This window comes from Pan paniscus, chromosome 14 (genome assembly GCF_029289425.2).
Source record: "Pan paniscus chromosome 14, NHGRI_mPanPan1-v2.0_pri, whole genome shotgun sequence".
Taxonomy (NCBI): domain Eukaryota; kingdom Metazoa; phylum Chordata; class Mammalia; order Primates; family Hominidae; genus Pan; species Pan paniscus.
Genome location: NC_073263.2, coordinates 77,103,330 through 77,120,482, shown reverse-complemented (window position 1 = coordinate 77,120,482; position 17,153 = coordinate 77,103,330). Strand labels below are relative to the sequence as shown.

The window sequence follows — 17,153 nt, the reverse complement described above, 5'->3', positions numbered from 1 at the left end:
GAAGTTGCAGTAAGCTGAGACTGCACCATTGCACTCCAGCCTGGGCAACAAGAGTGAAACTCTGTATCAAAAAAAAAAAAAAAAAGGAAAGAAAGAAAAAGAAACCTTGACAAATAGAGCTGGGGAAGGCCATGAGACAGCTTTCATGCATAAATGCCAGATAACAAAAACCATCACAAAAGACTCTGCCAATACCACAACCTTGCACAAAGGCCATTGCACCCTTACACAAAAAATACTTTTGCAAGGTCATCTGCCCAGCAACTGCCTGTCCAGCTAATGACTGGCATCACCCTTGTTATTAATACTTGTAGGCAAGGAAAATTATCACAAAACAATTATGTAATCATCCTCATTTTTCCATTAAAAACCTTTGTCTTCCTTTACCTCCTTGAATATGCACATAGTTTACTATGGCATATGTATTTCTGCTGCAATGCCCTATGCGCAAATAAATATTTTCTTTTAGAGAGCCTCTGTCTGTTATTTAAACATGCACCATAACATATTCATAAATTCTGGGGATTAGAAAGTAACATATTTGGGGGGCCATTATTCTGCATACCATATCCATTGACTACACAGGATAGTGCATTGTAATACAGTATAGTAAATATGTTGAGTGCACATTTATTTTGTTTCCCTAGTATATTTGCACCCAAGCTTTGTTGCCTCATTCTCACCTCCATCTTCTATAGAGCATGGCTTTTCACCCCTTTTACTTCCAGTGACTCTACCAATCACACAACTCTACGCCTTATGAACACAGCAGGCAGCATGGGCAAAAATAGTAACACATCACTCCAGACCCAGTATTGGTCCAAGCAGATCAACTAGAGTCCTTCTCTGAGAATTGAGATGAACGGGCAGCTTCCTCTTTCTCCTTGGATCATGAGTCATAAGGCTGTGAACCCAGAGATGTTGGTGGTCATATGTCTATATATACACACTACTCTCCAACAATGTATGGAGAAGCTGAAGAGACCGAAGCCAGCAGCCAAGCAGAAGGCCATACCACAACTGAGAAGTGGAGATGGGGCACTTTTGCTATTCACATCTCACAATTCTGTTGACCCTGAAGCTGCTACCACTACATTTCAAAGGCTGCCTCTGTGAGACAATAATTTCTGCTACTTTGCTTAGGCTAGCTCAAGTTAGAATTTCAGTTGACCCTTGAACAACATGGGTTTGAACTGTGCTGGTGAGATTTTTTTTAAAACCAACCACAGATCAAAGCTGCTATACTCCCAGGATGCTAAACTGACAAATAGGGAGGCAGAATTTTCCTATACTCAAGTTCAGCAGGACAGACTGTATGTAGGACTTGAGTATATGCAGATTTTGGTACATTGTCATCTCCCTTAATTGGTCCTGGAACCAATCTCCTAAGTACACTGAGGGACAACTGCATATCTCTTGGCACAAAAAAGTCTTAAAATAAATACTTAAATTGAAGCATTGCCTGCTTCATGAGTACCAATTTCGTTTTTTACATTACACCATAATGCTCATGAGATCAGAGTTTATGCCATAGTTCTATGGATTTCTTCCTATGCATGTGATAGTACTAGGCTTACTGTAAGAGCTCCAAAAATATTTTCTGACATATGTTCTACTTATATGTCATTATGTAAAAATAAAACAAAATTATACTCATGCATTTTTAATATTAGCATTTTTTGACTCTATCGATAACGTCTGTATTTTCCCACTGCGAAGTTTGTCTAAGTGATCTCTTGTAAGATGGAGGTCTGAAACATAAACAGTTTATCACGTGTTGCTGGAGTAACAATTGGCAGAGATTGCCCTAAACTCTAATGACATTTTACTCTCCCCAAATCAGATCGATAGGTTTTTGAAGTGCACTCATGTTGAATTAGAACAGTAATAAACAGTTTTTAAAGAAATGCATGAAAAATACAAAGAAATAACAAAAAATACCTTTTAAAATACATATCTTTTCACCTTTTTGAAGCATTTTTACAAAGTTAAGGGGTGTGTGTCTGTGTGTGTGTGTGTGTGTGTGTGTGTATTTACCACCCCCTCACCATGATGACAACAAGAACTCAAGAAAAAGATTTCCTGGGGCTGGGCATGGTGACTCACACCTGTAATCCCAGCACTTTGGGAGGCTGAGGCGGGCAGATTGCCTGAGCTCAGGAGTTGGAGACCAGCCTGGGCAACACGTTGAAACCCCATCTCTACTAAAATACAAAAAAATAGCTGGGCGTGGTGGCATGCGCCTGTAATCCCAGCTACTTGGGAGGCTGAGGCAGAAGGAGCGCTTGAACCCGGGAGTTGGAGGTTGCAGTGAGGTGAGATCACGCCACTGCACTCCAGCCTGGGCAACAGAGTGAGACTCTGTCTCAAAAAAAAAAAAAAAAAAAAAAAAAGATTTCCTTGCAAAAAGAACCGATGCACTGACCAGCTGGATGCACAGCAGTGTTCTGTGTTTTCATCTGACTTCCTTAGAGAAGAAATCGTCTGATTCATTCAGGGACTATCCTCCCAAGCTAATTAGTACATTTAATCACGTCCAATAACCTTGAGTCAGTGGGGGTTTTTTGGTTTTTTGGCCTAGTTTCCGAGTGCTACATGCCAGGGACATTTTTAGGTGCTTAACATGCATTAACTAATGTAATTCTCCAACAACCCTATGAGGGTATTTAAGGTAAGCATTATTCTAAAAATGCCCTCCTCCAAAGATTTCCATCCTGATTACTCATTGAAACACTAATTTAGGTACTGATCTGAAGGGACTTTACAAATATAATTAAAATTTATGTACCTTAAGATAGAAAGAGGCCAGGCACAGTGGCTCACGTCTGTAATCCCAGCACTTTGGGAGGCCAAGGCCGGAGGTGGGTGGATTACGTGAGGACAGGAGTTCCAGATCAACCTGCCCAATATGGAGAGACCCCATCTCTACTAAAAATACGAAAATTAGCCAGGCATGGTGATGCATGTCTGCAATCTCAGCTACTCAAAAAGGCTGAGGCAGGAGAATTGTTTGAACCTGGGAGGCAGAGGTTGCAATGAGCTTAGATTGCACCACTGCACTCCAGTCTGGGTGACAGAGTGAGACTCTGTCTCAAAAAAAAAAAAAGTTATTCTTAATTGTTTGGTTATATTTGATCTAATAATTTTTTAGGCCCCTAGAAACAGAGAATTTTTTCAGGCTAGAGTCAGAGAGATGTGGCAAAAGAAGGAACAGGAACAGGAGAGATCATACAGAAAGGGAGATCAGAGAGATTTAAAGTGTGAGGAGGACTTGACCTGCCCTTCCTGGCTTTGAAGGTGGAGGAAGGAGCCACAAGCCAAGGAATGCAGATGGCCTCTAGGAGCTGGGAGTCCCCATCTAAAAGCCAGCAAGGAAACTGCATAGAACTGAGCTCTGCCAACAACCTGAATTGAGGCTGAAAGCAGATCCCACCCCTGTCCCCCACCCAAACCCCACCACCCCGGAACCTTCATTGAGGAACACAGTCCTGCTGACCTTTTACCGGTGCAGTTCTAGATTAGAGGAGACTAAAGAGACGTGATCACCAAATTCAGGGCGGCCCTTGATTAGATTCTAGTTGTGGATGGGGTAGGGAATAACTTTAAAGAATATTGTTGAAACAAGTGGGGAAATTTTAATTTGACTTATTTATTAGAGAATAGTATTTTATCAATATTAAATTTCCTGAATGTGATAGTTGAATTGTGGTTATTTAGAAGAATGCCCTAGTTCTTAGGAGACAACATGCTCAAGCATTTAGGAGTGAAGTATCATCCTTAATACAAGCCGAGATAAAGCAAATATGTACAATGCGAACAGTTGGTGAATCTAGATGAAGGGTATACAGGTGTTCATTGAATTATTTTTTGCAATTTTTCTGAAAAAAACAAATTTTTCAAAATACAAAGTTGGCGGGGAAAAAACATCACTGTGGATACTTTGTGTAGGATGGATTTGAGGTCAATAGGAAAGAGGTGGGAAGACAAGATGGGAAGGTATTCCGCAGCCAGACTGAGGGACAGCAGGGATAATGGAAAGCATGCCCCGCCCACAGCTAGGCCAGCGAAGCAGCTCATCCTATAACTGTGGTTCCCACAGCCTTCCCTTGCAGGACAAACTCCCATGTGCCGGGGGTGCGGTCGCCCAGCACCTTCCGAATTTGGTTGGGATTGAGGAGCCGCGCAGCGGGATGCTGTGCCCCGCCCCGCTCCAGACTGGAAGAGCCCACGTGTCACAGTTAGATGGGGGAAGCGGCATCCTAAATTTAATTAGCGCTTCTCTTCTCAAAGTATCTCCCAAATCTTTGGCCTTTTTCCATAAAATAATTTTCTTTTAGCTCAATGTCTCCTAAGATATATGTTTAATTAAGAAAAAATATGAGTCACATAAAGATGCTTTTTTCAGCTTCCCCTGCTACGTCCGCCCCATGCGCCAGGCCGCTAGGGGCAGGACGTGGAAGCGGAAGCGCTGGTCGGGGGGCGTTCTCTCGAGTCCGGGCCGCAAGTCTCAGACGCTGCCCATGGAGGCGACCAGCGAGCCGCCGCTGGATGCTAAGTCCGATGTGAGTTCCAACCTGGAAGGAGAGTGGGCAGCAAGGCTCTGGAGCAAGAAAGATGTTTCTCTAAATTGTGTTTCTGCTTCCGTTTCAGGTCACCAACCAGGTGGGTGAGCGGCCGCCCCGCCCTGTCCTCCGCCAGCCTGCCTCCCACGGCCGCGAGGCCGTGCCACCCTGAGCCTTCCCCAGGTCTCCCCTAGTCCTGTGTCCGCGAGCCGGTGACCTTCAGCCGTCCCTCTTGCATTGCTCCTTCTCCTTTGCACCTGAGCCGGTAGCCGTTGCCATTGTAATGAAAGCTCCTCTTCCCCACCCTGCACTAGCCCAAAGAATGCAGATCAAGGATTGTTGGGCTTTGATTAGGCGACTGTTATTCGAAGCCAGGAACACGGTATTTTAAAGTGTTGGATAAAGAAGTTAGGAAAATTTGCAGAGATAGCACCGCAAACATTTTCTTAGTCTCTAAGTTATTTTTGAAGACGGAGTATAGCATTTTAGCCTTTTAGAGTATGCATTTATAATGCTAGGAATATGAATTTGACTTTTAAAGTGTATCTTAGCCCCATTTCTGTTTCAAGTGCTGCTATGCGGTTGTAGCTAATAAACTATTTGTAGGCCAATAATTTATAACACACTTTCCAGAATAGGAGTACTAAAACTAGAGTATTTTTAGGCCAGGAGTTACCCAAGTCCATACAAAATGTAAGAAAGGGATGAGGTAAGAAATAATTAGAATACAGGGGCTGAAAGAGGTGTCCATTGACTGCTGTCATTTTTCTCTAACTGATCTTGCTTTCGAGGATTCCTGGGAAGTAGGGGAAGTCAGAGAGCTGTCAACCGTCTACCTGGCTTTGCTTAGTTATATGATTTAGTGCATTTCGAGTCAATCTTTCATAAGTCATTTTATCCATTCTCTTACGTTAAGTTTTGTATTTAAGATATTCTGAAACAGAATTATACTAATTATGGGGTTTTTAAAGTTGAACTCTTTTTGGCTTAAACACAAATTTATTATCTTATAGTTCTGGAGGTCAGAAGTCCTAAACTAGTCTTACGGTGCTAAAAGCAAGGTGTCTGCAGGGCTTTGTTCCTTCTGAGGCGGTAGGGGAGAATGTTTCCTCCTTAGCTTGTGGCCTCTGCTTCCATCTTCAAAGCACATCATTCCAGCCTCTGCTTCCGTTGTCACATTGCCTTCTCTGACTCTGACCCTTTTTCCTCCCTCTTATAAGGACCCTTTCAATTACATTAGGCCCACCTGGATAATCCAGGAAAATCTCCACATCTCCAAGTCCTTAATTTTGTCACATCTGCCAATACTGTTTTGTTGCCTAAGGTAACATATTCATAGATTTTGAGGATTAGCATGTGGACATATTTGGGAGGGCCATTATTCAGCCTACTGCACATCCTTCTATGCAGTCATTCACAGATTATATGATTGTTTGCATAGGAAAAGCCAAGATCATTTACAAACATTATTAGAATTAATGTGAGAGTCAGCAAGGTGATTCCATTGTTGAACGTTCTTTAGTTCAGACATAAAGAGTTGGAAAATATAATTTTAAAGATGTCATTTATAACATGAAGAAATTACAGGCCAGCCATGGTGGCTCATGACTGTAAGCTCAGGGCTTTGGGAGGATTGCTTAAGGCCAGCAGTTTGAGACCAGCGTGGGCAACATAGCAAGACCTTATCTCTATAAAAATAAAAAATTAATCAGATGTGGAGGCACAGACCTGTAGTACTAGCTACTCAGGAGGCTGAGAAGAGAAGATCTCTTGAGCCCAGGAGTTTGAGGCAGCAGTGAGCTGTGATTACACCACAGCAGTCCAGCCTGAGTGACAGAGTGAGACTCCATCTCTTAAAAAAAAAAAAATTACAGAGCATCTTGCAAGAAATCTAACAAAAGATATTTAAAAGTTTTATGAAGAAAATTACAAAAAGCGGTAGACTTTTACTTTGTGATCCAGCGCATGAGGAGCTTGGAAGTCACCACCCTGTCCTAGCAACAAGGAAAAACTGAACAAACTGAAAAATCAACAACTCCTCTTGGATCTGTCAGAGAAGCGAGGTCACAGGGCAAATTGCTGTCCCCCAAATTGGTGAGACAGACTGCGAATACAGAGAACCACAGCTTAGAGCAGAAGCTCCACAGAAACCAGTGCCTAAACTGAAAGCGACAAATTACTGGAGGCTCCCAACTCTCCCTCACACCTGACATACAATCAGATCAGCATATTGTTTTCTCTCACTCTAAATTCACCTCCTCTTGCTGCCACCTGGGTCCAAGCCGCCATTCTCTTTCCTGGAATACCGCAGTAGCCTTGTAACAGGGTCTTCCAACTTCCTTAAACTTTGTGCCTCACCTGGCGGTCTGGATGAGCCTTTTGCAGTGTAAGTTAGACCAGGTATCTCTGCTACTCAGAGCTTTTTAAGAGATTCTTGTCACACTGGAAAAAAGTTGTAGCTATTTACTGTGGCCTACAGGGCCCTTCGAAGATGGATTCCTCATCTCTCACCACTCTTCCTAGCTCATGCCCCTCCAGCCACCTGGGCCTCATTGTTCCCTGAACACGCCAAGCATGCTTCTCCCTCAGTCCAGAATGCTCTTTTCTCCAGATCCTGTGGCTTTTTCTTTATTTTATTCGAGTCTCTTTCTGTTCAAAAGCCGCATGAAAGAGGTCTTCCCAGGTTCTGTCTAAATAGCCTTTCTTGTCACTCTGTCACCTTACCCTGCATTTCGTCACGCTATAATACTACCATTTCATTATATTTTTGTTTATTGTCTGCCTTCCCCACTAGAATTCTGAAGGTCAGGAACTATTTTTTACATCCCTAATTCCTAGAATATAGTATTGCTTAGTATATACTGAATAGTGAGGCCTCCCTCTCTTACTCAAAACACATAGGAATTACCAGTTTTATCTGTATAGACAGTTTTTATAGTCATGTTTTTATATTACTGGTAACTTCAGCCTCCACATCAATTTTTAGTGTGACTACAGCTAATTTGTTTGTTTACCTTTTTATATATTTACTTTCTGATTATTCTTTATATTCATTTTACTTCTGGATGTTTTTATATTTCCTTTTTTACTACTAGCTTTTTGTTTCTTTGTATGTTTTCCTTTTTTAATACTTCATCATACAATGATTTTGGGGCTACCACACATTGTTTCATTCTTAACATTCTGCATAGTGGTAAGTGCTCTCTGTTCTGATTTTTTCTTTTATATTCTTTTATTTTTAAAATCTGTGCAGTTCACTCCTACTTAAGGCGAAACCACAATTATTAGAAGGTTTGCTTTCAGTTTGCATTTAAATGTTGAGGTTAGAATTTTGGAAATTCTCATCTCATAAACCTAGTCTTAGCTTTCTTTCAATTGTGAAGACTGACTTTGCACAGTGTCTTGATGGCAGCTCTCTCTGTTTCCTCAGCTGACAATTTCACTGTTTTAATAGTGAGTGGAACTTAGCATTGCACGCCTTCATTGCTTTTCTGCTTGAAATCTTCTAGTTTTATTTCAGATTCTGAGAAACAAATAGGCAACCCTTTACTCTGCCACTTTAATGTTGATGGTAAAAGTGGAACTTCTTCCATCAAGGAGTTGTACAGGCTAAATACTGTTAAGAATAAGAAATTGCTTACTTATTTCATACTCAAACATTTAGGGGAGGGAAGCCCAGGTAGAAGAATCGCTTGAGCCCAGGAGGTCTAGGCTGCAGTGAGTCATATTCATGCCACTGCACTCCAGCCTGAGCAACAGACTGAGATCCTGTCTGGAAAAAAAAAAAAGGAAAATGAATTCTTGGTTCAGTTTTTGGACATCACTATTGGAATTAAAACTCTCTCTACTCATGAACTCTCCTGAATTCTGTTCTTGGATTTTTAGCCACTTTCTGAACATCCCTATAGAGATAACCCTAGTATCATCTCTTAACGATACTTTTGGACTGGATACCTCAGCATTCTCCCAGTTATCCAAGCTCAATTTTTTATAATTTTCTATAAACAACTATAGTTGTATCTTGTAGGCAATCATCAAGACCTAGCAATGCATCCTTCATATGATCAGTTTAGTCCTGCTTGTCACCAACTTAGTTCAGGCACTTATATAACTTCAGACTTGGATTATTGTGTTCTGCTGCCACCAGAAGAATATCTCTCTCTCTTTTTTTTTTTTTTTCAGATTTGGGGTCTCGCTCTGTTGCCCAGGCTGGAGTGCAGTGGCATGCTCGCAGCTCACTGCATCCTTGACCTCCTGGGCTTAGGTGATCCTCCCACTTCATCCTCCCAAGTAGCTGGGACTTAAAGGCATGCCCTACCACGCCTGGCTACTTTTTGTACTTTTGTATTTTTTGTAGAGACAGGGCTGTTGCCCAGGCCGGTCTGGAACCCCTGCACTCAAGTGATCCACCTGCCTTGGCCTCCCAAAGTGCTGGGATTACAGGTGTGAGCCACCGTGCCCAGCCTGAATATCCATTAATCAATATTTTGATATCATTCTCTCTATTGAAAAACTTTCGGCCGGGTGCGATGGCTCCCGCCTGTAATCCCAGCACTTTGGGAGGCCTGAGGCGGGGCGGATCACGAGGTCAGGAGATTGAGACCACCCTGGCTAACATGGTGAAACCCTGTCTCCACTAAAAATACAAAAAAATTAGCCCGTCATGGTGGCGGGCGCCTGTAGTCCCAGCTACTCAGGTGGCTGAGGCAGGAGAATGGCGTGAACCTGGGAGGCAGAGCTTGCAGTAAGCCAAGATCGTGCCACTGCACTCCAGCCTGAGCAACAGAGCGAGACTCCATCTCAAAAAAAAAAAAAAAAAAAAAACTTTCAGTGAGTCCCCAATGCCTACAGGGAAAGTTTAAGTGAGTTAATGTGGTAAGTTCTCCATAGTAAGATAAAGGATATAAAAGTACTGTGAAAACCTCTGAAAGCTCAATTTGCAAGGAATTACTGGCTTTTTGATCACTTGTCAACTTTATTTTTCATATTTGCTTACAAAAGCCATCTACTTTAAGACAGATAAATTAAGACTACAGGCGTGTGCCACCACACCCGGCTAATTTTTTGTATTTTTGGTAGAGATGGGGTTTCACTGTGTTAGCCAGGATGGTTTTGATCTCCTGACCTCGTGATCCACCCACCTCGGCCTCCCAAAGTGCTGGGATTACAGGCGTGAGCCACCGCACCCAGCAAGACAGATAAAATGTTCTATCCCTAAACCAAATTTCGACTCTTTTCATCTGTAATTGGTTCCGCCCAATATTTATTAAGCATTTATTCTTTGCTAGGTGTGCATTTATGGTATGTATAAATAAAACACATTTTCCTCAATTCCTGTTCTTTCTTCAAAATGGAGCTTAAAGCCTTCTGTAAAGCTTTCCCTTAACTCCCTAGGCTACAATAAACTCTTCCTTTCAACCAGAAATGTAGTCACTGACTTACATTGCTCTCTCTGGACTATATATGCAAAAAGTGCACAAAATATGGACAGTTAATGAATTATCTAAAAGCGAACACTCGTGTAACCACAAGCAAAAGTCAATAAATGGAGTGTTACCAGTCCCCCAGAAGCCCACCAGATGCTCCTCTTCAATCAATGCCCACTTCTCTCCACCCCAAAAGGATAGGCATATTCTCTTTATAGTTTTACCACCTGTTTCTCAAGTTTAAGTGAACTGAATCATAACTTTTGGACTTGTTTTAAATATTTTTGGTTTTACGTGTAACTGAAGTTCATTTTCATTGCTGTATAGCATTTCATTTATCCATTGTATTTCTGTTGAACATTTGGGTTTTCAGTTTAGGGCTATTATGAATAAAGCTGCTGGGGACATTTTCATATATGTATCCTGTGTACATATTCAAAAAGTTTTTCTAAGTTCTATCCCTAGTAGAATTTGGATCACAGTATGCAGAGCTTCAGTTTTACTAGCTAAAGTCAGCTCTTTGATAGATTGGCCCAGTTTACACTTTCACCAACAGCATGTGACACTTCCCATTGCCTCACATCCTTCCTTGCCAATACTTGGAATTTTCAGACTTAAATTTTTGCCATTTTGGTAGCTGTGTAGTGGTATCTAATTGTGGCTTTTAATTCCTTGTTTCTTAAGGTGAGCACATTTTCATATGTTTATTAGAAATTTGTAGTTATTTTGTGATTTGCCTTTCTCTAATTTTATATGGAGAACTTTTCTTTAAAATGAATTTATTCAATCTTACTTATAAAAGATGTTAACCTTTTGTCAGCACTAGCTTGGACTTAATGCTGTAGGAGATTGGTGCAAAGCAAGTCTGAGATAGGAGGAATTTTTGGTCCCCCTTTTATAAAAATGGAAGATTTACAAATGCCTTCCCCTATTCCATACCCCAAAAGTCCTAAAATAGAAAATGGGTTATATAACTTTTATGGTTGATTGAGGCACACTTGGGAACCGTTCTATTTCTTTTCCTCACCATAGTCCTCAAGCTCAAATATTTCATTAGTGTAAATAGTGATAAGGTGGTTTGGATTTCATCAGTGTTCATGATGGATATGTGGTAGGATACGTGGTGGGATTTACAAAAATCCTAACTTTTCCAAGAAGAAATGTATTAACAAGTGAAGTTTTTTGCCCAGTGAGCATTAGTTTTGTAGAAAAAGATATCAGTCAGTGAGCAAGTACTTTTTGAGTGGCTGCTATGTACCAGGCTATGCTTTGGAAACAAGACAGACAGTATTTACCCCTGTGTTTTATGTTTTAGAGTTATGTGCCTTAATATGAGGCAGTATTAACAGCTGCATGTTTTATGCCATGGCATCATTTAACAATCATTGACAGGAATTAGATTAAAAGTATTAAGACAACCAGTAGTCACTAAGCATGTAATCTTTGGAGTCAAACAGACTTTGGCTTCAGTTCTGATTCCAGAAATGTGTGACCTTATGCACATTACCTAAGCTCTCTGAAGTTGGCTTTTGTCATCCGCAAAGTGGAAACAATAACCTATAGTGTTATGTTGATTCAGTGAGGTATGTAATACATGTAAACTGCATAGCACATCACCCAGGGTATGTATCTGTCATGAACAATGATGAAATCCAAAACCACCTTATCACTATACATGCTAATGTAAGGCTTGAGCATGGAACAGCAAAGTGAACTAAAAGATACTCCAAGCCTGTTAAAGGAAACCAATACTGCCACATCTTCCTTCCACTTCCGTTATACATTGGAGGGGAGATTTTTTTTTTTCACTTTGTGTTTTTTCCATTTTAAACTATGATGGTGTTTTTTAACTGTGTTTATATCCCTTATAACCTCTCCATTTTTTCATTTGATTATTGTTCCTCTAGCAGTATTAAAATGAAGATACTTTATTTAAATATGACCAGCGTTGAAACTAAAAGTTGAGTGTAACTGCAGTAAAATTGAATAAATATCTGCATTCCAGGTAATGTTACTACTAATGTATTATTTTGTCCTGTCTTATTAAAGCTTGTAGATTTTCAGTGGAAACTGGGTATGGCTGTGAGCTCAGACACTTGCAGATCTCTTAAGTATCCTTATGTTGCAGTGATGCTAAAAGTGGCAGATCATTCAGGCCAAGTAAAGACCAAGTGCTTTGAAATGACGATTCCACAGTTTCAGGTTTGTGATTTAACTCATCCAGTTTTAGCTCAGCTTTTCTGTAATCATTGCATAAAAAGATGTATAAAATCTTCCTACGGGAAAACTTTAATGGTTTTTATTTGTAGATTGATATGCTTTACGTTTACTAGTAGTATATGCAAGAGACATGAATTTGTCTTCTTTGGGAATTTGATAAATTATTTTCAATATAATGTGCTGAAGTTGTGTACTGTGCCATTTGATCGCTTGAACAGTACTCCTCTCTGAGTATATTTAGGAAAGTTTTATCTTCAATGGCAGGATATTTACTTTGCATTTAAATGTTTTATTCTTATTCCTTTGGGCTTAATATTCAAGAATGTTAAGCTAAATGAATCTTTGAATAGTGTTGACCCTGAATTTTCTGACTGATAATGTTTACAAAAGACAGGTCAGAGCAAGTGTACCTCTTGGCTGGCTTTATCAGCTAGGGACTTAAGTAACTCAGTAGTTTAGAGTGATGTTACCATATTATCATTCTACCTCTTTTCTGTAACCAAGGAGGAATAAAAGGTGGGGGGGAGGTGGGAATAAATCAGGTTTTCTTTTTTTTTTTTTTTTTTTTTTTTTTTGAGACGGAGTCTCACTCTGTTGCCCAGGCTGGAGTGCAGTGGCACGATCTTGGCTCACTGCAAGCTCTGCCTCCCGGGTTCACGCCATTCTCCTGCCTCAGCCTCCCGAGTAGCTGGGACTACAGGCGCCCACCACCATGCCTGGCTAATTTATTTGTATTTTTAGTAGAGATGGGGTTTCACCATGTTAGCCAGGATGGTCTCGATCTCCTGACCTCGTGATCCACCCACCTTGGCCTCCCAAAGTGCCAGGATTACAGGCGTGAGCCACCGGGCCCGGCCAGGTTTTCTTTTAAATGTACATACTGGAGATGTTTTGTCATTAATTCAACTGTCCTGTACAGTTTTGTTTTTGTTTGGTTTGTTCCTTTTGGTATGAATAGGTAGGAATCTATTCTTAGCACTTACACTAGTACGAAGTTAGTACTTACACTTAGTACTTAAACAGCAGTTAGTACTCTAAAAGTCAGAGAAAGCAACCATCGTGAATGAAATGGAAATAAAAAGTGATTCTTTGTAAAACTAACTAAAATTATATTGGTCCTAGGCTTCCTTTTAAAGAAAACCCTTTCATATACCACTTTATGATACTTTTGATTTCTGCTTTTATAAACTACATTTTAAATAATTTGTTTCCCTTTCATTTCTTTTTTTTTTTTTTCTTTTTTTTGGGGGACACAGTTTCACTCTTTTTGGCCAGGCTGGATGCAATTGGAGTGCAATGGTATGATCTAGGCTCACTGCAACCTCTGCCTCCTGGGTTCAAGCGATTCTCCTGCCTCAGCTTCCTGAGTAGCTGGGATTACAGGCACGCAGCACTACGCCCGGCTAATTTTTGTATTTTTAGTAGAGATGAGGTTTCACCATGTTGGCCAGGCTGGTCTGAAACTCCTGACCTCAGTTGATCCATCCACTTCTGAAACTCCTGACCTCAGTTGATCCGTCCACTTTAGCCTCCCAAAGTGCTGGAATTACAGGCGTGAGCCACCATGCTCAGCCTGATTTCTTTATTTAAAATAGATATCCCTGCTTTGAAACAAAAATAATGTTCACAAATTTAACATTATTAATATTGATTAGTGTCTTGGAACTGAGACTTAGTGAAAAGGAAATAAATGTATATTGTGATATGGGAATAACATTCAACTAAATATGAGGACTCAGTCAATTTCGAAAGAGAATACACGTTTTGGTCTTTTTTGTAATTCACAGTGCTGACCTAATTGTTATTATTCTGTGCAGCATTTGTGCTGTCCTAATTCCACCTCTAGAAATTTTTTCCTATAGGAAAAAAAAAATCACAACTGGATTAACTTTTTTTCCCCAGCTTTATTGAGGTACAGTTGACAAAATTGTGTATTTTGAAGGTTTCACAATGTGATGATATGATAAAAGATATACATTGTGTAAAGATTACCACAGTCACTCTAATTAACACATCCACCCCCACACAGTTACCTTTTTTTTTTTTGGAGAGAGTGTGTGCGTGTATGTGTGTGTGTGTGTGTGCTGAGGGCATGTAAAATGTTTTTTAGCAAATTTCAAGTAAACAATAACAATATTATTAACTGTAGTCACCATATTGTACATTAGATCTCAGACTTACTCATTTTGTAACCAAAAGTTTGTACCTTTTTACTAACATTTCCCCATTGACCCCCAGCCTCAGCTCCTAGCAACCTCCAGTCTCCTTTCTGCTTCTGTGAGTTTGACTTTTTTAGATTCCACATATAAGTGAGATAACGCAGTATTAGCCTTTCTGTGTCTGGCTTATTTCACTTTGCACAATGTCCTCCAGGTTCATCCATGTTGTTGCAAATGGCAGGATTTCCTTCTTTTTTATGGCTGTGTGATATTCCATTGTGTGTGTATGTATACACATACATAGTATATACATATAGACATACATTATAAACATATTAAATATAAATATACACAAAAACATTTTCATTAGAGGCAACTCTTTTAAAGAGAGTTTTTACATGGCTTAAAACTAACCACAAGATAGCCTGTTAATCACATTACATGACTGAGAGCTAAGGAACATTCTTTGAGCTTTTAATTTATATCTTTTTGATAACTAAAATTTTGAACATCAGTACGTATTTTTAAAGAAGTAGTTACACTTTGCTTCATTCTGTGACAAATTTGCATATAAATTAAAACAATACAAATCCTCTTAAGTAGCAAAATAGAAAATTAAGACCAAATAAGAAGGAAAATGCAGATGTGTAAATCATTAGAAGGTACCCTGATTGCCAAGGTTAAGTTTCAAATTTGTCTCCTAGCTTCCTGCTAGGTAGAGGAGAAGACAGAAGAACAATTTGCTTGATTCCTTTCTTACCTGAGATTTAAAAGAAGATGACTTCTATAGGAGAACCGTTATACCAGCTTAATTTTTAAATGACAGAGAAATAAACTTCTACCATATAAACCATAGTTAATGTTGGATCTCTCTTCTAGTAATTGAACCCATAATCTTAAATGAGACAGCCCTTACCACACTGAAATGCAGTCCTTTACTAGATTGAAAGTGTTTTGAGGCCTGGAACCAACTTGTTATTTTTGTTTTTATTTTCAGTGTCTAGGACAGTGCTGAGTATTTAATAAATCTGGTGTGATCTTAAAAGGACTTTCTCATGTGCTTTTTGAAAAGTTTAGTCATAAGATAATTATCCAACCCCACAGTAGTGTTTTTGCTTGCAGTACCAAATTGCACGTATTTCTTACAGCAACCTTCAGTAATTGAGAATGTAACACTAAAATGCAAACTTAATATGTTATATAGTCTCTGGTAGTCAGATAGAATTAAAATAACTACTTAAATATCTTCTAAAAGCAAAATTAATATTATTTTCCCCTTTTCTCTCCAGAATTTCTACAGACAGTTCAAGGAAATTGCTGCAGTTATTGAAACGGTGTGAAGACGGATTCTTTGGTTGATAAATTGCTATCATTCTAAAGTCATGGACTTCACTTTCTGCAACAAAACTAAATAAGGATGGAACATTTATTGAATGAAAAATGCACTTTTGTTTTTCCATTTTTTTCAATAAAAATCAGACAAACAGGAACTGGGTAGTGGTGATGAATGCACAACTTTGTGAATGTGCTTTATAAAAGTGATAATTAGACACTTTAGAGGATGTACTTGGTGATAATGTGAATGATGTAATCAGACTAACAGTTGAGTCATTGCTGTTGGAGGCAGCACAAATTTATGTGTTACAACAATAGTTTAAAAACTTGTACTGGATGGAACCCATTTTATAAACAGTCTTATTTGGAGTCATGTATATAAAAATATATATAAATTAGAAAAGTAGTATTTGATTAGGATAACTTTACAAATTCAATTGTATAGCCATCACTTATTATAATGGCAATCAGAAGAGTGAGGCTTCTTTTTTCAAACTTTTGTAATCAGATTAAGATTGACCATTGCTCCTTTACACAGTATTAGTCTAGCATTCAATTATTTCTGTTATTAATGGTTGTAGAAAGTTCAAATACATACGCAGAGTTGGAAAGACGAGTTTTAGTCTGAGTTCTGTACGACGGAGTTAACCCGTTAGCACAAGTTATTGCATTAGATGATCTCTGTTGAATTTAAATATATAAACCTGTTGTTAAACTCTTTTATACTATAAAGCCACCACATTGTATGGCATTTGTTTAGAAGTAAGCAAATAGACCACCGGAATAGAATAGATGGCCTAGAAATAGATCAAGACATTCTGGTCCGCCATATTAGAAATTTAAACCCTCTTCACACCCTGTCTGCATTTCTGCAGGTCTGTGTGAGTCCACTTTCTTTTTTGTTCCCTGCTAGGTAGCACACTGCTGTGAGGAGCCCAGGACTGCTGCCTGCCGCAGCCCACCTGTGCACTCAGATTCCTACCAGCTTGATGAGTTAGCTGATGGGCCATTTGTGCATACCAACTACCCACAGACATTTCTATTACCCACCCTCTGGATGCCAGCGCATTAATGATTCTAGAATTAGGAGAAACCAAAGATCCCTTCTCTGTCCCTCCCACAACCAGTGTCGTTGTGTTCCTAGAAATAAGAGTAGAAACCCCTCTATCTGGGTTAAAACAGCAAACCTGCCTTCTGTAACTGTGCATGAGGTTCCTCTGTCTCCCACTTACTTCGGATTAACACCTTCCTCTTTCCCCTTCCCTGTTTGCAGGGTAGCATTTCTAGGTTTAAGGCAATATGCAAAAAGACCCAAAGTTAGGCCCTGGCTCAAACACTGTGGGTAGCAGATTTGAAATAAATTTAAATTGCATGTTTAAGTTTGTCTTTTGAATTTAAAAAGCAAGTTTTAACCTTGCACAGTGGCTCCCTTCTGTAATCCCAGCATTTTG

General features: G+C 39.6%; 1 protein-coding gene across 5 annotated transcripts; it reads left to right on the top strand.

Annotated features, from left to right (window-relative positions):
- Positions 1-4,444: 4,444 nt before the first annotated feature.
- Positions 4,445-15,857, top strand: COMMD6 (COMM domain containing 6). Of its 5 annotated transcripts, XM_008952783.5 has the most exons (4): positions 4,445-4,562; positions 4,651-4,662; positions 12,038-12,190; positions 15,657-15,857. In XM_008952783.5, exons 1-4 carry the CDS (start codon positions 4,521-4,523, stop codon positions 15,705-15,707), a joined length of 258 nt encoding a protein of 85 aa, XP_008951031.2. In that variant the 5' UTR covers positions 4,445-4,520; the 3' UTR covers positions 15,708-15,857. The 5 variants fall into 5 exon arrangements, with proteins under 5 accessions (XP_008951031.2, XP_008951032.1, XP_057155575.1 ...); XM_008952784.6 differs by lacking the exons at positions 4,445-4,562; positions 4,651-4,662 and adding an exon at positions 4,708-4,827; XM_057299592.2 differs by lacking the exons at positions 4,445-4,562; positions 4,651-4,662 and adding an exon at positions 4,725-4,745.
- Positions 15,858-17,153: the final 1,296 nt, after the last annotated feature.

Bases quoted from the DNA above. Each gene is read 5' to 3' on its own strand.
- COMMD6 (XM_008952783.5), top strand. From the start codon at position 4,521: ATGGAGGCGACCAGCGAGCCGCCGCTGGATGCTAAGTCCGAT. The intron at 12,191-15,656 runs GTTTGTGATTTA...TTTTCTCTCCAG, and splicing joins TGACGATTCCACAGTTTCAG to AATTTCTACAGACAGTTCAA.